The sequence below is a fragment of the Pogona vitticeps genome, chromosome 12 (genome assembly GCF_051106095.1).
Source record: "Pogona vitticeps strain Pit_001003342236 chromosome 12, PviZW2.1, whole genome shotgun sequence".
NCBI lineage: Eukaryota > Metazoa > Chordata > Lepidosauria > Squamata > Agamidae > Pogona > Pogona vitticeps.
Window position 1 is genome coordinate 25,472,376 of NC_135794.1, and position 21,051 is coordinate 25,493,426.

The following is a 21,051-nucleotide window of genomic DNA, read 5'->3' on the forward strand; positions in this document are numbered from 1 at the left end:
CGCCCTCCAAAGTGCAGCCGGGTGTTAGCCGGAGCTTTCTCTGCAGATCTTACCCAAGCAGCCGTAGGACCTCATTGCTCAGGTTTTTGAAAATGCAGGCGGACGTTTGAAATGTACCTTTCCATATCTCACAGATTTCTATCCCCCAACCACACACACACACACACACACACACACACACACACACACACACACACACACACAAACATTGCGGCAGAAAACACAAAAGCTTCTTTGGCTTTTGCTGGCTTGTAGCAACAGCTGCCGTGTGAAGCAGGCTCTGTTCTGTGAAGCCAAGAACAGCCCATGATGGACACACAAAGGATTGTAATCTCTCTGTGTGTGTTTCTTTTTCTTTTTTAAATTCAGGGGAGTTCAATACTCCTTGAGCAGGGACATTTATTGAGACAGACAGGAACTTCATTTCTCAAAAGAACTTGCCAAAGTTTCTTCAATAATCAGGACATGGCAACTGGGAAATTCTCCCACCCTAGCCAGGGCTATGAACATTTAGCTTTCATTTTTACTGGGTTTGAATCACTGTGGCTGAATTTAGGTTACCTTTCTTTTTTCCTAAAGGGCTTCTCATGTACGACATACCACCCCCTCTAGGGAAGGGCAGATGGACAAGAATTCCTTTTTGACTTGAAGTTCTCAAGAACTTTACAATTTTAACAAAGTTGCACATTGGGAATAGCAAGAAACGGAACAAACGGACCCAAAGGTGGGTCTCCAAAATGCATGTTTTTTTTGTAGAGGCAAACGTGACCGGGGGGGGGGCATGTAGTAAAGTGTGTTCAGCTGATAAACTGGACTGGGTATTGCATCAGGAAGCCATGTTCCCATGTGTGAAGTTCCTTATCCACGTGGTTGTAAGAAAGCATGGCTAGCACAGGGGTAAACGTCGAGTTGTTCTGCTTGGGCAGGGACGCTCTGAGCATGAAACCTGCGTCTGTGAGGGACAGTTTTAACGCAAAGCTTGTGTCGAGCGGCTTCTCTCTCAAGAGGTCGAAAGCAAAGGCCACGCGGATCTGGTTCTTGTCTGTGATGTAGAGCACCCCGCAAGCGATGAAGGCGCTGCCCGCTTTGGACTGCGGGTAGGTGGTGTTGATGGATCGCAGGATGGAGAAGCTCTCCTCCTCCACCTGGGCCACCATGATGTGCTCGTCCGGCCGGGAAAGGTACATCACCCAGAGCCCGTTTTCATCCGCCGCGACGCTGAAGTAGGATTTGGAAGCGTTAAAGAGATACATGCGTTCATAATACCAGGCGTTTTCGATGGGGAGAGTTTTGGATGAGCCGGTGGCCAAGTCATATCTGGAGTGAAGAGAAGAAGCAGGGTTAAGGAAAAGGGCACCACAGAGTAGACCTCCCTGATGTGTCCTAAAAGGAAATAGAGATCTGGTTCTCCCAACCTCACGGTTCTCCAGAGCCTTGAGACCTCGACTTCCAGAAACCCTTGTGCTTCTAGAGATGAAGGTCAAAATATGGGGAAGATCAAAGGTTGAGGAGAAACACTGACCCAGTTCACCGCAGGAGATACAAAGCGGTAAGAAACCACAGCGTCCTTGACGGGAGTCACCAACTACCTCTGCTTTGAAATGCCTCAGGTGATGGAGAAGTCAACCTCCCCAGGCAGCTTGTTCTCCTGCTGATCAGCTCCATCACTTACAAATGATTCTGCCTGAACCGCTAGGAAATTGAGCATTTACCCGAAATCTGCTCCCTTGGCTTTCCATCCTTCGGTTCTACTCCTGCCCTCCGGTGTAACACAGAACAAGCTGACTCCACTTTCAGCAGTGGCAACCCTCAAGATATCTGAAGGCTTCTCCAGGCTGAACTGGGTTCACCCGGTTCTTTATAGTCCTTGGTCTCCAGCTGCCTCGCCAGCTTCATGGCTGCCTTCTGAATATGCCCCCCCCTTTTTTTCAACCTATCGAAAAACTCCCAAAATCTTACAAGCCACCCCCTCTCCCCATTCTTTGTAAACTGGGAGCAGCAAGAACAGCTGTAATGCTCCAGTCATGGTAGGGAGGGGGTGGGAGGAGGGGGGGTCTTTCACCCCTTCTCTGGCCCTTGGGCAATGCCGTTTCCTTCTCACGGCAAAACACACGCACACCAGGCTTGCACTGCCATGCAGGCCCTGGCAGGTTAGGTAGGGGGCCGAAGGCAAGACCCCCACCCACCCCCACCCACCCTTGCTTTTCCCCCACAGAGTGCTCCTCTCACCAGGCAGGCATGGAAAGAAGGAGCAGAGGAAAACTGGGGACGGGGTGTTGGCCAGGGAGGCAGCTGGGTGGGTGGATTTGATGGCTTCCATTATCAAGCGAAATAAACAGAATTAAAGCATAAAAAGGGGGTTGGAAACCACATTGTTCATAAGCGCAAGGAGATTCGGCCAGAAGCTGACCTTGTACTTGCCTTTACAGAAGCTTAGCTGAATGTTTAGTCTCTGAACTATTGAAGTGTGTGTGTGTGTGTGTGTGTGTGTGTGTGTGTGTGTTTCCATCATCCTAGAAATTCTTTTAACAGTGCAATAGGAATGAAATAAGATCAGTAGGTCAGGAAATGTCATCCAAAAGATGCCCAGGTGGCATTAGTGAAATGTTTCGTCTCCCTGAGCTCAGTTATTAGTCCAAGGGGAGACTGCAGTCAAGAAATCAGAAGCCTGAGACTAGAAAGGGCAGGGAATGAAGGAATGAGGGCCCCTTCCATCCAGTGTCAGGACGGGTCTCTGGAGAACGAGGCCACAATCATCCACACTCTTGTATTCCTGATCACCATGGACGGGTGTGGAAGCTGGAGAGTGAAGAAAGCCGGCAAGAAAAACATTGACTTGTTTGAAATGTGGTGCTAGAGGAGAGCTTTGCGGATATGCTAGACTGCCAAGAAGATGACCAAGTCGATCCTAGATCAAATCAAGCCTGACCTCCCTCTGGAGGAAAAAAATTTGAAACCGAGTCTCTCTTACTTTGGGCACATCCTGAGAAGGCAGGATTTTCTGGGGAAAAAACACACAATCATGCAGGGAAAGGTGGAAGGCAGCAGGAAAAGAGGAAGACCCAATGCAAGATAAGTAGACTCCCTCAAGGAAGCCACAAGGTTGAGTTTGCAAGAGCTGAGCAGGGCGGTTGAGGACCGGGACATTTTGGAGATGACTTATTCATGGGGCCGCAAGAAGTCAGAGGTGACTTGACGGCCCACAATAACAAGTGATCCCCTTGAAGTGTGCACGATGCTTTCCTTGAGCTGAAAAGGAAGGCCTTTCAAGGGAGTTATTAAAAAAATACCTTGCCAAGAACTGGAAGTGTCTTTTGAGGAACCCAGGATGATTCCAGGAGCCTCCTTCATGTCATTGGTTTGGTCCCTTTCCTAACAGGACAGACCAAGGAGAACCCCAACATCTGTTTTTCAAAGCAGGATGTTATCCTTGGCCCACACATCAAGAGCCTGAAGGGGGCAAAGGCCGCGCTGGAGCCAGCTGGCTCGGGAAACGTCCTCCTCCGCCTGCCACCCTGTTTCAAGGAAGCGGAGGCTGCTGCTGCTGCTTCTGCTGCGGCCTCATCCTTCCCTCACCCAGCTCCCCCACACATGGAGCGCTCATGACCTGCAGATGGCTGGCGCTGGGTGCCACAGCAAGAGCTTGGAATCCAGGGACCCGCCAGCAAGGAGAAAATGACCTGCCCGCTGAAGGGACAGGCAGATTTTGTCCAGAAATCTGCCAGGGAAAGAGAAAGAAAGAAAGAAAGAAAGAAAGAAAGAAAGAAAGAAAGAAAGAAAGAAAGAAAGAAAGAAAGAAAGAAAGAAAGAAAGAAAGAAAGAAAGAAAGAAAGAAAGAAAGAAAGAAAGAAAGAAAGAAAGAAAGAAAGAAAGAAAGAAAGAAAGAAAGAAAGAAAGAAAAGAGGCACTAAAAATGTAAGAGAAAAGAGATTTTATGATGAAACATTCTGGACAGGAAGAGGGAGAGGATCAAGGGTTTTTTTTCTGACATAGATTTTCCGAGCTATATCCAAATCCTGACTCCACAAACCTGCCTTTGTGTTGGGAGACTCTGTCCCATTCCCCCCCCCCCCCATTTTAGCCCACCAGTCTCCTTACTTGACTATGATGTTGCGTCCGACGCGCTGGTAGTACAGAGCGTTGTCGTAGATGGCGTGGCCGCACCCATAGTAGGCCCAGGGGAGCTCCGTGATGTTGTAGCTGTCGTTGTGCAATGCAGCAACGTCCTTGTATTCTTTGATGACGTGGCCTGTTCCAACAAGAAGCAGGCAGGGAAGACATTTTGAGTCTGTGTGGCTACTGGGCTTCTCCACACATCCCAGTAAATCTCTTTCCCAATGGAGGCACCCAGGGCAGAGTTTCCACGCCCCCTCCAAACAAAAACCATTCTCTTGGCCCTGGATCCCTCTCCTGTCTGCATCAGGTGCAGCTTTGGAAGGCCCCGGGCCCTACACTCCTACCACCCCTTGGGTGGGGTGAACACCAGAGCCCCAAATGAGCAATGGGTGTGAACAGTTGAAACCAAACATTGCTAAAGGTTTAAATTTTGTTGGCGTAGGTCATTCGATGGGACCCCTTTTTATCATGCTTCATTTTTCCAAATTTCCAATGTCCATCCTTGTGGGGTGACATTTCCCCCACCCTCCAAGCTTCCCCCCCCCAAAAAAAAACCTGTTTTTGTACTCAGCAATAATGTGCAGAGGTTTAGGAGGAAATCCCCAGCAACTGTGAAGATCTCTCTGTGCTTCTGAAACCAGACCCCCCCTGCCCCCCCCACTGCAGGACCCGCTCCGTTCTCCCCTGCGCTGCTCCATTCCCACGAAAGCTCAAGTGAGATGAAGCCGGTTCAGGCTTCCAAGTGCTGCTCAGCCTTTGATGGTCATTTGTTTCGGAAGAGACTTAAAATAACCCCTCCCCACTGGTGTGTACTATCCTAAGGCACTTGAGCCAGAGTTTATGGCTCCTTCCTGCCGTGGTTGTTCCATCCTCACAACGATCCTGTAAGGTAGAATGCCCCAGAGGGAGGAGCTCACCGGTAAAATGCTCAGCGATCCAGATGGTTTCATCGCTCCGGTTCGCCAGGTCCGTCATCCACGCCCCGTAGCTCTGCTTCAGTTTCATGATCTCAGACGGGCTTCCGATGGATTCGATGAGGCATTCTGGCCGGGAGACACCCAAAAAGTCAGCACAACTGCCCCGCTTCGGTCGGCGAAGCACCACCCAGCGCAAGCGAGTGAGAAAACCAGATTACCAGGTTTTTTGTGCTGGTAGAGATGAGCTTTCTCCTTGGCTTTTCCCATCAGAGTGTCGTCGTTGGGGATAGCGCAGGTTTCCCCTAAAACCACGGAAAGTGGGCGAGGAAGTGAGACGGAAACAGAAACAACGGTGTTGAAAAGGAACCTCCATCTGCAAGGTTCAAACCTTCATTTGCAAGCAAACGAAATGTTGTTTGAAGGCAGCTTCAAACGACACACACAGAATTGATTCATTATTACTGTCTTTTAAAAAGCATTTTTTTTAAAAAAAAGTTATTTATTTATAACACATCTTTCAGGATTAAAATCTTAGAAGTGAGTGTGTAAATAATTTAAAAATATACAGTAAAAGACAAAGGCGGCGGGGGGGGGGAAGGAAAAGGAAAAAGACAAAGTCAGGACAGGTCAATCAAAAGCAGTGATGGGATGAACTGCTGGAGAGCTCCGTGGTTTGAGTGATTTAAGTCTCTGTCTGCAGAGCTGCAGGTTGAGAGTTCAATTCCCCGCTTGGCCTCCCAAAGAGGGGCTGGACTAGATGGGTCCTTAGGGTCCCTTCCAGCTCAGCATTTCTAAGATGATGATGATGATGATCGGAATTAGGCCAGGGATCCCATTCTCAAAGACCCTGCCCCACGTCCTATTTTTATGGAAGAAGACTCAGAGCCCCCAGATCCCAAAAGGGACAACTCATCATGGACTAACTGCGGTTCACAAATATCGATGGCCGTTTCTAGATCTCCAGAAATTGTTGCAGTCAGTTCTATATCTCAATAAAATGAGACACAGTGAATTGAGAGGGTTTTTTTTCCCTACCCAGTCATAGAAGCCCATTTCTAACTCTTCACCTTCACTCGTAAGGCAAGGTATGAAATGATGTGCCAGCCTTTCCTTTCCTTCTCTCCTCTTTTTCAAGGATGGGGACGTGGCAACCCTCTTCCTCCCGTTCACGCTCTTAAGTCTCTACCAGTAACCCACTTAGATGGCGTTTTATCTTTTTGTGAGGAACAGTCAAGGCCCGCCCGAGCGGGGGCCCAACGCAGCAGCCGAGCTATGGGACTGTGTTTAACAAAAAGAAAAAAAGAAAGAAACAGAAAGTCTTAAGGACAGGGGTGTTTTCAGTTGGAGCTCGGCCAAGGCCTGGAGATGGCTTTGCGATACGCCCATCTGTCTGAAAGATCACCACCAGGCTCGCTCAAGACAGAGAGATAAGACTTTTACTACTCGGGGGGTGAAGGGAGAGTTTGGTTTCCAACACAACGCAAGCAAGGGTTGTAATGCCATCCGGCATCTTCAACATGAACATGGGGCGCTCCTTTCCCAGGCTGTCAAAGGAACCTATGGCCTCCGGGTATGTCTCTCAACAAAACAAAGGGTTATAGCAATCCCGTTGATACAAGTGAAAGCAGCATTCAAAAGATGCCAACCAGGCAGACTTTTGCACTGGAGAAATTAGACATTAGAGGAATCCACTCTTAAGTCACAAAACGAAGTTCAATGACTTGCAAATTGCATGAGGTGAGAGAGACATCTGTTGCACACTCAGATGCTTTGAACCATTGAAGAAGTCCCTCCTCTAATGCTGCATCATTTATAATGTCTGTTTCCTGTCCTCAAAACCCATGGTTATATGAGCCATAGTTCTTGGGAAATCTGCTAATAATCCTTGAGGAGGCAGGGACCTATTTTTTAACACACAGAGAGAGAAGGCATCTAGAATGGAAGCAACTTCAATTCAAAAACACCATCATACAAAGGGGGGCGGGGCGGGATCCTCAAACCTTTTCCAGCACCACTACTCTGGTGGAAACCGGAAATGCTTCTCCTCTCCCCACAAAAGAGCTTCAGAGTGGGAAAGCCGGGAAGAGCCAAGGCACTTTTTCCCCCTCTTGTGTTGTACTTGGTTCTCAGAACTTCACCATCTCATGGGAACGCATGAAGGAGGCTTATCCCATGTCAGAATATGACCCTCCCTCCATGATCATCGCCGTTGTTGTCATTGTTGTCATCCTCTTCTTCTGACAAGATGCTTCGGACTGCAATTCCCATCGGCCCCAGCTGACGTGCCCACAGACAGGGCTGTAATCTGAAAGGTCAGGAGGGCACCCAGTTGGTGCTCCGGACACAAGCCGTTCCGGGCGAGTCCCAGGAAGGGACATGGGAGGATCGGAATGCAGGGCCTGTGCCCTAAGTAAAGAGGAACGGGCGATGGGTTCGAGGCCTGAGGATGGGTTCGCTTCAGGCTCAGAGAAACCAAGGCCTTACCTTGCCAAGAGCTGCTCACATCCACCCCACCCATTATCTCCTTTCCTTCTCCACAGATAAGACAGAAGCTAGACACAGCAGGGGAGGCGATCCGTGGGGCGCCAGTTCCTTCTGCGAGCTAATCAAGCAGCCCCCGAAATAGTGTAAAGAGGAGCAAGCAGAAGCCAGCAATGTTCTCCTCGAACATCCTTGAAGTGGCACGTTCTGTTCCAAGCCCTGGAAGAGGGCCATGTTCCCACTTCACAGGCTCATTAACGCCAAACGAGGTCCCTCTTTTACTAAAGGTGACACGCTCCAGAAACAGTGTGGACAAGATGAGGAGCTCTTTACCCCTGGCAGAGGCCAAACCAGGCCTGGGAAAGCAATCACCTGGTGGGAGAACTCGTCCAAAGTCCAGCACGAGCCATCGGACTATAAAGGCCCACTTTCAGATCTCTCGAAACAGCCGTAAACTCACAAAGAGCATCCAGTGGTGCCTCGAAGACCACGCCCCACGGGCGAAGGTCTCTGGTGCTTCTGTGGGCGTGAAGACGGGCAGGGCTGGGGCCCACATGCATCCCCGTCTTCCACCATCAACAGAACCCTACAGATTTGTAGGCAAACACCTAAAATGGGATTCCTGCAGTTCTATCATCTGCAGCCTTTGCATCTTCCAACACCACGGCCTGGCTGTTAGAAACCCATCCACAAGAAGCTACAGCACAGAAAGTGTTTGTTGCCTAGAACGTGAGATCAAAAGCCCACCTCTGTAAGGCCAAGTTGCTTCCTTGGACCACCAGGAGAGTTTTTGTAATTAAAGCACAACCTTGGCATTCCCAGCCCTCTTGCCCCGATTCCCCTCAAACCAATCTTCCCTTTGCTTTTGGCACCTGCCAACCGACCGTATCTCCTCTTCCTCCCCAGATGCCTGTAATCTCTCTGTGCGGATTGACTGCGCTTTTCCTCCCCCAAACTCCTCCAACCCCTGACTTGATCCGATGCTCAAGTAGGGAAGGAGAGGGTGGAGTGAAAGGCGAGTCACTTGATAACCCTTCTCGCAAGGCTACAGAAGAGGATCGCAACCTTCAAAGGGCTGAGGGGCTGGCGCAGGGGAGAGCGCCAGCACGGATTTCTCAGCTGCACCAAAGAGGCCGGACGCCTGGGCCGAAATGGCAGGAGGGGATGCTTCAGCGGAGCAGCAGGAAAAACGGCAGCCCATCCATCTTCATGCCACCCTCCAGCTCCTGCAGCCATAGGAACCCCCAAGGGGAACCACCAGAGAGGTAGAAAAAGGTGCAGAAGGTTGATGCCCCATTGAGTGGCTCTGGAGTGGAGCCGGGAGGACGGCCCCGTGCCTGATTTGAGAGACCAGTGTTTTCACCCGCTGGTTCCAAAAGGACAAAGTTGTATTAGGGTCTGACACTGTCCGATGTGGAATTAAATGGGAGGCGGGGGGGGTATCCACCATGAAGCAAAAACAGAGGAGAGAAAGGTTTGAAAATGTGAAAACGCCTATGATGACATGAGAGGGAGGGGAAGAGGCTGGCGGGAGGAGCCCGTTTTTCAGCAGAGCTGGGTGAGAATTTAATTTGGGCTGGAGGATGTTTTTATTTGCAATACTTTTGGGAAGTTCATGAATGTGAAGCTTTCGTAAAAGGGAAGGGAAAAAAACTAGAATGCGGGAGAAAGCCCAAGCGGGCATTTGCTAGTTTTCTGCCTGCAGGTTGGACTTCAGACCACAGAGATCAACTCCTAAGAGACAGCAGGGAGGGTATCGGTGGAGGCAGCCTGGCCACACGCACACACACCCTGCGCTCCATCTTCTGACAAAGGCCTGGGTTATCCTTTGGCCTTCTTTATGATCTTGATGTTGATCACGGTTTATGATGACTATTACTATTGCTACCCCTATTCAGGGGGTCTACATTCAGCCCCCTCTAATTCTGCACCTTCTCCTCATTCTTCCTTGCCAACAAACGCCTGCACCTGAACTTCCGAGATATGTACAGAGGATATACTCTGGCTCTTTCAGGCTACATGATGACTTGGTAGTAATCAACGCTATGCCGGGGGGGGGGGGGAAGAGAAGGGAGCTAATATTTGTACCCACAGGAACGATCTCTCCGCTACAACACCAAGGGACCCTTACCTGCACACTCGATGCTGTACATTTTCTCTTCGGCCGGAGGTTTTGCTTTGCGCTTTCCTGGTGGGCCTGGAGGACCGGGGGCCCCCGGAGGACCAGGCTCCCCTTTCTCACCTAAGGATATAAGGGGGGGAGGGGACAAAGAGTGATGCTGTGCCAAAACGATAACATGGAGGTTCCAAGGCAGCCTTGGATTCAAGATGGGGAGATCAGCAGCTTCGGTCCAGAAGGGTTTATTCCAGGACTGGAGACAAGAACACTCGTGATCTGGAACCACTAAAAAAGATCACTGGGGGGGGGGTGTCTTCCTGAATCCCAGGACCCTGACCATTGGGAACTACTGCTTCAAAAACATCTCCAACCCCCAACCCGGAAAGAAATGGATTGCTGAAGGAAAAAGGCTTAAGCGGTGAGTCCGTTGACGCAGCAAAGGCCCCATGGGGACCCATCAGAGAGTCCAAGCCTTCGCCCTTTGAAGAACAAAAATCGGCATGATTTTAATCAAGGGGGCTGAGGCTTGGCATCCCGTACCCCCACCCCCGCCCACAGTGTCATCTGAAACAAAAAGACACCATGTCCCCTCCTCCCCTGGGGCTCCTGCCAATGACCCGTTGTGCCCCTTCCTCCCTTCGAGCCCCTTGTCCTCTCACCTTTTAGGGACACCTCGTTGTTTGGCTCTCCTTTCTCCCCCTTGGGCCCCTGAGAGCCCTTCTGCCCATGGGCTCCCTCTTTCCCAGGCAAGCCGATCTCCCCGGAGTCTCCCTTTTCGCCATTCTCCCCGGGGTCTCCTTTTGGTCCTGCCAAACAAGGAAAGGAAAAAAATGGAAAGTATTTAAAAAAAACAAAAAGACCAGACATGGCATGGTATAAAAATACAGCCTTGCAGGCATCTTGTGCCCGGCCAGAGCTCCTCTTGACCCAAATTTTAGAGAAGTGGGAATTCCAAGGATTGTCATTTGGGGAGACCCTTGGAATGCGTGGCTCCCAAGATGCTTTTCGTCTGTACAGGAGGCAGGAAGACAGAGGACAGGAGGGAGAGAGAAAATAGCGGCACAAAATAAAATATACCTGCTTTTCCTCTTTTTCCAGGGTCACCCTTTTGCCCTGGGATGCCAGGAAGGCCGTCTGATCCATTCAAACCGGGCAATCCGTCCAGCCCTGGAGGACCTGGTCAAGCCAAGGAAACATGGGTTATGCATAAACACCATCTACACTGCACATAAACATGGGGTTTTGCACATTGAGTGGTACATTGCACAATCTTTGCAAAAGCATGTCTTGATTGTTCCCTTTTCTGCCAAATGTTGGCATCCCACTGATCTGTATTGACAAATAAGGAGCAGGTCTTTTGTAAACTTAATGACTCTTAGTTGTCCTTTCAAGAACGGAACACCTCGCATATTTATCATTACAGTGGGAATGTCTGGCAACCATTTTCCAGGGAAACTTGGCCCCAGGGAAAATCCAAAGCTCAAGGGGACAAGGAAGCTGGGAGGGAGGGGGAGGCACAGGGGGGAAGAAAGGTTGTTTCACTGCCTCTGCAATCTAGGACCTCCCAAGGCTTCAATCCTGCAGGCCCCACCCGGTCAGATGATTCTTGACCAGCTGAGTTTTGAACTCTCCGTATAGCAGCTGGTCTCACTGCATCGGTTCAAGCAGAGGCAGATTTAAAAACAAAATACAGTAGGCTATTTTTATGAAACAGCTGGTATGGTTTCCATCTGAACACTCTTCAGATCACTCCGTAGTCTTTCAAAGTTAGTTCCTGGAACGGCATAGGAACAAATAAAGTACATCCAGGGATAAATTGGCATCAGATGCGCTACGGAAGTCAATAAAAAGGAGGCAGGATTGTATTAAATGAGCATTTGTTGTTGTGAAATGCTTGGAATGGTAGCTGCTTCTACAGCAATGCCCAGAACAAGGACTGGGGACGTCATTAGAGTTTCGTAACACCCAGCATTTCATCCATATCATATAGAACGAAAAGGACCCTCTGGATTAGATATTAAAAACAGAGAGAAGCCATGGCCTCTGCTTTGAAATGGTCTGGGGCCGAGACAAGGGATGGGCGGGAGGAAAGCGACACCCTGGAAATATCACTTCCGTCGATACGGGGTTCGAGATGGGAAGGCCTGAAGGAGGTCCTCTGACACCCCGAAGGCTGCCATGCTAAATTCACTTTCAAGAGACTGTGTTCAGTTGAACATAGAAACAGGCCCAGAAACACATCCAGAACTGGGATAGGCTTCCAAAGTCCACGAATGGCCCTCAGTCTGAACAGGTCTTCTTTAGCCTGTGCTAAAAATTGAGGGGTGTGGGGTGTGGGGTGGATTTCCTTCTCCTCAGACGACCCGCACCCTGCCGAAATCCTCAGGAAGAAAAGGCCAGTCTCTCAAGTGCAGCTAAAAACCACTCACTCAAAAGCAGCTCCCGCTGACTTAAATAGAACCTCTAGGACGGGCTACACGTTACACCCAAGGCGAGTGGAGATTTAGGGCAACTTTGAAGATTCAGATTCCAAAAGAGAACATCACGGGACAATCACCAACAAGACGTTTTTTACGGCCCACAAGATTCTTCCACTGCATTCAAGAGCAAGACCAATGAAGATCTTTTTTTCTTCACACTCCAGGTCTCTGTATTTGCCACAAAATTTCTCCAGTATCTTTTTCCTTTGAGAAGCAAAGCATGTGCGTATTCACACACACAAAGCAAGAACAGAAGGTCCGGCTGATTGTTAAGAAAGATACAAAAAAACCATCCAGGGCTGCAAATTCTCCAAGAAAGCACAAGCTAGGCCAGTTCCAGGGACTTTTGCAGACCAAAAAATATGATGATTTGTACACAAATGTTACGAATGTTACCATTCTCATCCTCATTAGTAAGGATGAGACCAATACGGAGGGACATCCCGATGAGAGAAACGGAGGCAGGAATCAACCAGGAATCAACATGTCTGTCGTCCCTTCCTTTACCCATGCAAAAGTTTGGTTACAGATTCATTTCGAAGCAAGCAGGGCACAAAACAGAAGAAGTTTATTACCTGGTAATCCTGGTGGCCCTAGACCGAGAATGAACAAAGAGAAAAGAGAAAACAAATCATTAAGCGTAACTTAATACTAGAAAGTGTAAAACAATTCTTCCAAACAGGCACAGAGGAGTTTCGAAACAATAGCACTTATTTGGACTGCAGAGCCACCCTTTCCCACTGCACAGCCCTCAGGCGTGTCGGCTGAAGGATTCTGGGAACCGTAGTCCAAAATGGTACCCTTTCCCAGGACAGTGCTGACATCACACTACAAATACTACTGAGGTCCCTCAAAGGTCGTGCGTAAGTGGAGGAATGGAGGGGGAAGCCGGCGTTCTTCTTCGGCTGTGCTCTCAGCAGTCCTTGCTGGTGGGGCCAAGGGTCAGGGCGATGGGGCAGCCACCCCCTCAACCCTAGCTTCTCCCTCCACATTTCAACCTGTTGACCCTTTTAATTGGTCCGCTTTCAACCCAGGACCACGGGGAGACAGACACCCCACGAACCCAAGGAAGGAGAAAGTTCTGGTCCCCGCATTCATCCTGTCAAGGTCTGGAGCCAGCCAGTTGGGTTGCAAACACGGCCGAACTCAGTCCCCCCCCCCCAAGCATCGGATCCTGCCATGTCCCACACAATTAAGAGAAAACAGCAGAGTATCTTTGCCAACATCTTGTCTCCTCACTTCACTTTGGTGGGGGAGGGGGGAAGTATTCTTGTATTTGTACAAGAACTCAACAGAAGTCATGGGGAAGTCAAACACTTTCAGAAATACAAACTGAGAAAAGAGCTCTTTAAAGCCCATCTTTTATAGAACGTAAACAAGTTTGCACCCTCTTGCCGTAGGCACAAGCCGCAATCCAAACTTCGGGGGGGGGGGTCTCTTTGAGAAAGAGGGTTGTTACACAAAGGGAGTCTCTCTTATAAAAGAACGGGTATGCAAAGTGCGTGTGCGATGCACGCCTTTTCCCTCCCACGCAGTCCAAGGAATCCAATCAATAATGTCCTTCTGATTGTTTTGTGTTGGTGCCCCCCCCCCAAAAATCTCCACAGTTCAAAAGAGGGGCTGGAGAAAAGGTGGCCCCACCACGTTCCCTGGGGGGGGGCGCAAAGCAGCCGTCTTACCTGTCAAGCACACCCCTTTGGTGCTGTTGCACAACTCCAGCATCACCTGCACCTGTAATCACAAAGAACGTGGGCTAGGAGACAAACTTTGTGTTTCCTCATCCTTTCGTGCATTGATGAGACGCAGAAGAATTTACAGCCCTACTTAAGATGAGGGCCTTCTAACTGTGACTGGCTTGTCAGTGGTTCCCACCGCCTCTGCTCCTCCAAGTGTTTTGGGCCTCAGCACTCAGACGTCCCATCCAGGACCATCAATGGGAAGGCATTCAAAAGATCTGGAGGGCCGAAGACTGAGGACCACTGGCCCAGGTTGGCTTTGCTCAACTTTTTGCCTTTCCGATGTTATGGGTTTAAGACTCCCAGGAGAACCAGCCAGGATCACTCGTGGCCAGGTTTCCCTTAGGATTGTGATCCTGACCCAATGAGTAAAGAGAGGACCACCGTATCACTCTGGCCTTCAACCTATCAAAACACTACAATCAAGACTAGTATCAAAGCCACCAAAGTATCAACAAGGTTGGCCTCATCCTTTCTCTCCCAAGCAAGAACACCAAAGCCAACCCAGAACCTCTGCTAGATATTTCAAAACTTCGCCTCTGGATGACTCTGAACAAGGAAGACAGCATTAGCAAACTCTCTTCCATCATATCATAACAAAAACCAACGGATGGCGTTGACAAAGTCTAGCTCTTGGCCACCCATCCGACCGCTCCTCTACCACTTCATGCAGTTTCAAGAAACATTGGCTTTTTTTTTTTACTGTCCCCCCCCCCCAAACTGCCTCCATCTCTGTGTTTATTTCTGAGCTTTTGTTGAGGAGGAACAAAGCAGACTGATTGCTCGCGCTTTGCTGAGCGTCTTCATCAGTGGGTGTTTTGTCAACTGGATGCACTCGCGGTGGGAGCCTGTGAAGAAGAAGCAGCAGCAAAAAAGAGGACCCGACCTATAATATGATTTTGGCAAGAGAAGGATGGGAAGTGCGGAGAAATGGCCGCTGATTTCTGTGTTCCTCTCCCAGCTTTTCTTGGCACGGACATACTCGCTAAACGCACGCATAGACGTGCAACAGAGGTCCAGGTAAGGTTTGGGCCAACAGCTGTTGTTGCAGATGCAAGAACCCCATCTCCCACCCTCACCGCTCCCGATGGAAACTGGACGTGGAGCACGCTCCCCCCTGGTTTTAGGGCAAGGAGGGGTGATTTCCAAGGAGGCGTCCCCTATGACCCCCACGGCCCACCAGTGAGGTTTCTGTTGCTTCCCAAAGACTGGCATGGCTCTCAGGGGGGGGGGGATGCAGGGACGTCCCCCTGAGACTTTCCTGCATCCCCCTCAACCGAGCACGTTACTGGTCAGGAGAGAGGTAGCCCAGTGCCACCTTTTCTTCAAGAAGGGAAGTCCAGAAAAGGGGGAAAAAAGACGCCTTTTCCTGTCCAGCTGGGCATTTTCAGCCCCTGTTGGTTTCATCCAACTGTGAAGAGCCAGAGGCTGGAAGAACACCATCCCACCTCCTGGGCTGCAGCAGCTGGAGAAACCCACAGGATCCATGGATGTGCAATGCGCTATTTGAGAAGTGGGCTCTCCCTTGAATGCCCCCCCCCCGCCAATTCCAGCCTGGCTCAGAGTACAGGCAAAGGCTCGGGCACTCCGGAGGGGGGTTGTGGTCCAGTAAAGGGAGTTCTCCCTAAGTCCCCCCCCCCGGACCTTCTTCCTCCGGATGGGTCCCTGCAGGTGCCCCTTCCTGAACCTCTCCTGAGGAGGAGAAGAAGCAGGGACACACACACACCCCGCGCGGACTCACAGCAAGGACCAGAAATCCTTGCGATTAGGAGGTCATTAGAAGATTTTTTTTTTTTTTTGGTTTTCTCCTCAACAGCAAGGGCTAGTTATGTAAGCCATGAAAGGGGACACACACACACACACACACACACACACACACACACACACACACACACACACACACACACACACACACACACACACACACACACACACACACACACACACACACACATACTGGCTTTCATCCTTTTGAGTTCACATTCTTTCTGAGGCCAAAGTTAGAGAATGGGGGGGGGGAGGGAGGGGGGAGTTTCCCACAAGTTTTAGGGAAGCATCCCTGAGTTTGCAAACCCGGCCCTGGTTGCGCAGGGCCTGGGCACCTTCTGCTGGTCCCCTCGCAAGAAACGGGAGGTAACTGGTTACCTAGCTCTGCACAATTTGCTGCTGTTTGAATAATGGAGTGCATTGCTTTTTGAATAAGAATATGTAGCTAAATTACATTCCGACGGCTCAAAAGTCATGCACATCGTTATGCCAGGGATAGAGGACCGCCCTTATCTTGGAACCCTCACCTCTGACAGGGCGATGTGGTTTGAGCATTGGAGGGAGCACTGCGGGTTTTATCTTTGGGGTGCAAGGCAGGATGACAACTCAGCCCTGCAGGGGCTGGACCTTCCCAGGCCCAAATCCAGGTTGGACAAAGAGTGGTCGACCCAGACCAGATGGGTGGGAGATAAATCACATACATAAATAAATAAATAAATAAATAAATAAATAAATAAATAAATAAATAAATAAATAAATAAATAAATAAATCTTGCCACGCAGATCCTGCGCAACCCTCTCAGCTGAGGGGCTGTTCCTGAGAGGGACACCCGAGGGAGGGGGTTCAGGAAGAAGACCTTGGGCGGGGGTCGGGGGTCCCAACACCTCCCTCAGCCCAGTGCCAGCTGAAAGCCTGGCCCGGGGGGGGGGGGGCAGACCGATCAGGACCCAGAAACCCAGAAGAACCAGGCTGGAGATGATGGGCGTGGGGGGGGGGGGACTCCAGTTCAGGGCGACCGCTCTCAGCCCCTTCCCCTCCCCAGGGCTGGGCTCCTGAGCAGCCCAGGCGCGCGGGGGGGGGGAGGGTGGTCGAGGGCAGGAGGGGGGGCGCCCTCCTTCCACGAGGCCAGGGAGTCCCGAGGGGCCCGAGGTGGTCAGCCCTGCGCTGGGCCACCAAACCCAACGGGCCCCCTCGCCCTCTTCCCGGCCGGACTGCTCTTCTCCTGAGGCGCTCGCAAGCCGCCTGGCGCTGGCTGGAGGCGCAAGGCGGGCGACGCGAGCGCCCCAGCGGGCGATCCGGAGCCCTTTCCGCCTCCTTTTCCCGGCCGGGCGCCCAGCCGCCAGCCCCGTCCTTACCGGCACCATGGAGTAGGTCATCAGCATCAGCATCTCCTCGCTCTCCGCCCGGATGTGGCCCTTGGCCAGCCCGCGGCGCCGCTGGCTCCGCTTGTTCCGGCCGGCCGCCGCCGCTGGCCCGGTCAGGGGCTCCCCCGACGGCCCGGGCGCCGGGACGCGGGGCTCGGCCGGGGCGCGCAGGGGGGCCTGATGCGCCCCGGCCCCCGTCGCCCCCGCCGCCACCTCCTCCTGGAGCGCCCGCACGGCCGCGCTCAGCTCCCGCCAGCGGCCCAGCAGGAAGATGCTGCCGGCCAGGCTCAGCGCCGCCAGTAGCCCGACGGCGGCCAGGCAGAGGCACAGCGGCGCCCCCGACGCCCCCGGCCCGGCCCGCATGGCTCCGGATGCCCGGCAGCCCCCCGCCCGCTCGCCCGCCCGCTCCACCGGCCCCGGGAAGGCCCCTCGCGCCGAGACCACCGACGGGGCGGCCGATTCGCCTTCGTCACCCGGCGCTCTGCTTGTGCCGAGCGGCGGGGGGGTGGCTGTCTCGCCCTCCCCGCCCCACAGCCCGAACAGGCAGACCGGCAGAGAGGGGGCGGCGGAGGGAGGGAGGGAGGGAGGGAGGGAGGGAAGAAGGACGGACGGACAGACAGATGGACGGGGCCACCGGGCCAGCCCAGAGGCAAGAGGGAGCGCTGGGCGGAGGGCGTGTATTCTGCCCGACGTTGAGGCCCCAGAGGCCGGCCAAGGAGGGGCGACACCGGGGAGGGGCGGGAGGGGAACAATGACCCTCGGGGGGGGGTCCCTCCGACAGCCCCGCGGTCGCCCTGCCCTCCAAGCAGGAGCGCGAGGAAGGATCGTGCCCTCCCCTCTCCGTCCAACTTCTTTCTCTCTCCTTTCCCCCCCCCCCCGCGTCTCCTCCCGAGCCAGGCCCTTCTTGACCTGACGGGTAGCCGGGGCTCTGGGGGGGGCGGGGGGGCTCACAGGCTGGAGGAAGCAGAAATCAAGCAGCTCGACGGTCCCCCACAGGGAGGAAGCCCACGCCAGGCTGGTTGCCCGTTAGAAGCCTCTGAGGCAGAGCTGGTGGGCTTGAGGGCGGTTGGGCTGAATTTTGCCTCCCTCCAGTACCCCTTTCCAAGCGCACCCCCCCCGCTCTTCAGCTGGAGCCCTCTCCCCACACACCCCCGGGAGCCAGCCCCATGGGTCTTCCTTCCTTTCTCTCCCCCCCCCCAAAAAAAGAGAGGCAGCCAAGATTGCACTAGGAGAGAAGCATCCTCGTCAGAGCTGACATTTGGAGCCTCGCGGGAGGGAGGGACGGCGCGCTCCGTTCCCCCATCTGCGCCCGTCTGGGCTTTCGAAAGGTGCTGTCATTTCTCAGCACTTAAGAGAGCTAATTAAAATAAGCGTGGCTGGGGGAGGGGCAGTTATTCCCATAGAACCAGCGAGGCACAGGCTGCCTTTGGCAACAGGCAAAGGACCGGCCCTGCCATCAGGCAGAGTGAAGCAGTCTCCTCAAGCAGGAGACTCTGGAGGGCCTCACAAGGCAGGCAGGCAGGCAGGCAGGCCCCTGTTTGTGACTGGAAAGTGTTTTTTTTTTTAAAAAAAATGGTTGCATCTTTCCTACTAAAGATTGGGGCATGCCTTCCATCAGCACCCAACACAGAAGAAACCGAAAGAAATACAAGACCCAGAATCCCCCCTGCCAGCATCACCCACAATTGTACCAGCTGGGAGGGGGGCGTGTTCTGAGAGTCACAGGGCATTAAACTGGTCTGGTTTTAATTCTGTTTTCATCTGTTTTTCTATTTTGAATGTGTCTATAATTTTGTTTCAGTTTGTTTTGTAATGGCGTGATGTAATTTTAAATACAATTAATTTAACTGCATTGTGGTTTTTATTTGAATTATATAGTTTTAGATGCATTCACTGCAACTTAATATACACTTAATAAATAACAGTGATTATTTAATAACAACACGAAGAACGTCATGCTGGACACAAAGAGGGAAGAACATCATTTCTTTCCTTTTCTTTTCTGCCAGTAATTCCTTGGCTGTGTTTCCAGGACGGTACTGAATAATTTATTCGACAAGTGAAGTACAAAGCATGTGGACTGGAGTAACTTCCATGGAATGTCTTGGAACAATCGGATGCTTGTTTGTAAAAAGAGAGATGAATCACAGGCAGGAAAAAAGGTGGCCCGGAGGGAGGGACCCGACCCGACTGAAGAACACGATGCCAGGGGATGAATCAGAAGAGAATGAAGGGGCGTAATTGCAACACCCCTTTCACGATCCACGCCAAGAGATCAGAGGGGTTGCTCAGAAGTTCTGGACCAAAGCTCTTGAGAGGAGGAGGAGGAGGAGGAAGAGGAGGAGGAGGAGGAGGGGGAGGGGGAGGAGGAAGAGGAGGAGGAGGAGGCCCCCACAGGCATTCCATGACTTCACCCAGGCTATGACCTGGAGATGACTTCCTGATGGACGGACGGACAGGCTATAGGCTGGCTGGCTGCAGAGGGATCCATCCCGGTTGCATGGATCGCCACCTCAGCCCTGAGCCCTGAGTGGATCCGTGGAGACCCCACCATCATCTATTAGCACAAGAAAGGGGACCTTCTCACAGTACCGGCTGCAATGCTGGCACAATTGGATACCCAGCTAACAAAGGCTTAGGAAGCATCATCTGGGGAAATTGCCGGATGGGCTATAAGTCCCCATGTCCCCCAGCGGCCGAATCCCAGGGCCCTTTCTCAAGTCCAGGGGCAAACACTGCCAGCGCTGTGACCGATTTTATGATTCAAGACCTATTTTAGGGTGACCTATTTTATGGCTCGCCAGGCGGCATTGAACCACAACGTCCATTGCCCCCCACACACACTGTTGGCTAGATTGGCTGGGGCAAATGGGAGCTGAAGTCCAAGGACACTGGGAGGCCCTAAGCATGGGTCGTCCCGTGGGATTCAGTTTTCGATCGGCTCTTTCCCATTCCGCCTGAAACGAAAGACAAGGAGGGGTTGACAGAAAAAGCAGGCATAGGGTCTGGGCAGCCGGCAGAGGGGGTGGGCAACTGTAGGGGTCTTAAGAGGAGTTATTCCCCCTTCCCTCCTCTCCCTGGGCTGGGGAACAGTTGCCCCTCTTTCCCACATGTACCAGACACACACGTGGCACAAGGCCTGTTTGTCCTCTTTTGTGGTGGAGGGTGCTGTGAAGAGACTCCTCATCCGTTAGGAGACTTCTGGGCAGAAAGGAGTCGAGCGCTTGGCAGAATATGTAACTTCTGTGGGACAGTGTCAGCAAACGCATGGAAAATGCCCCACTGGGTAGATTCAACCATGTATGCCAATGGTGTTTGTTTGGAATGAAGAATGACTGTGTGTGCGGCAGAGTTGACCCACCCTTAATGCATCTCCGTGTCCTGGCTCTACCCAGAGCTTGGAAACGGTATTTTCCTTGGACTACAAGCCCCAGAATCCCCCAGCCAGCCTGGCCTTGGAACCCCGGGGCTTGCAATTCAATGAAACACTTAGAACTCTCTTGACGCCATTCGAGGGAACGCGCTGGAGTTCTGTAGCAGAGCACCCTACCTCCAGAGACTAAAAATCCCAGGATGCTTGTGAATGGAGGCATTGCAGGGAACACAGGATCAGATCCCTATAAAGGCACCGTGTGGAAAATACACTCTGAGCAATTGTCCTTTCCCAGAACCATTCTTAATTTGTTTGAAATGTTTGCTGTGCCCACCACTTCGTCCTAGTATGGCCAAAAAACCCTCTTTCGTAGACTTGCATACGGGAAAACAGAAGTATTGCAAAGGAGAAGACCAACAACAGAAGAACAGAAACTACAAATAGGATTAAGAGCAACCGGCCAGAGATTTTAAAAGGCCAGAACAAGTCAGAAAAGTTGCTTCCTGTGGTTGAAACACAAGGAGCTCATCAGATTTGGGAAGCAAAACAGGGACTGTCTGCCGTCGGACGTTGATGGGAGACAACCAAGGATGGGTCGGAAGAGCCGGGACAAAATCCTGCCTGGAAAGCAGCCAAGGAAGCTGCCGGGCAGAGGGGCCGTTGCCCGGCTCGGCGGTCGCCGTGCAAGCTTCCTAAG

At 51.9% G+C, this 21,051-nt stretch overlaps 1 protein-coding gene across 1 annotated transcript; it reads right to left on the reverse strand.

Annotated features, from left to right (window-relative positions):
* Positions 1-382: 382 nt before the first annotated feature.
* On the reverse strand, positions 383-17,512 carry GLDN (gliomedin). Its single transcript, XM_020790030.3, has 10 exons — positions 16,973-17,512; positions 13,793-13,844; positions 12,689-12,706; positions 10,711-10,809; positions 10,293-10,439; positions 9,646-9,756; positions 5,252-5,335; positions 5,034-5,159; positions 4,099-4,249; positions 383-1,317 (listed from the first exon to the last, which is right to left on the reverse strand). Exons 1-10 carry the CDS (start codon positions 17,342-17,344, stop codon positions 798-800), a joined length of 1,680 nt encoding a protein of 559 aa, XP_020645689.3. The 5' UTR covers positions 17,345-17,512; the 3' UTR covers positions 383-797.
* Positions 17,513-21,051: the final 3,539 nt, after the last annotated feature.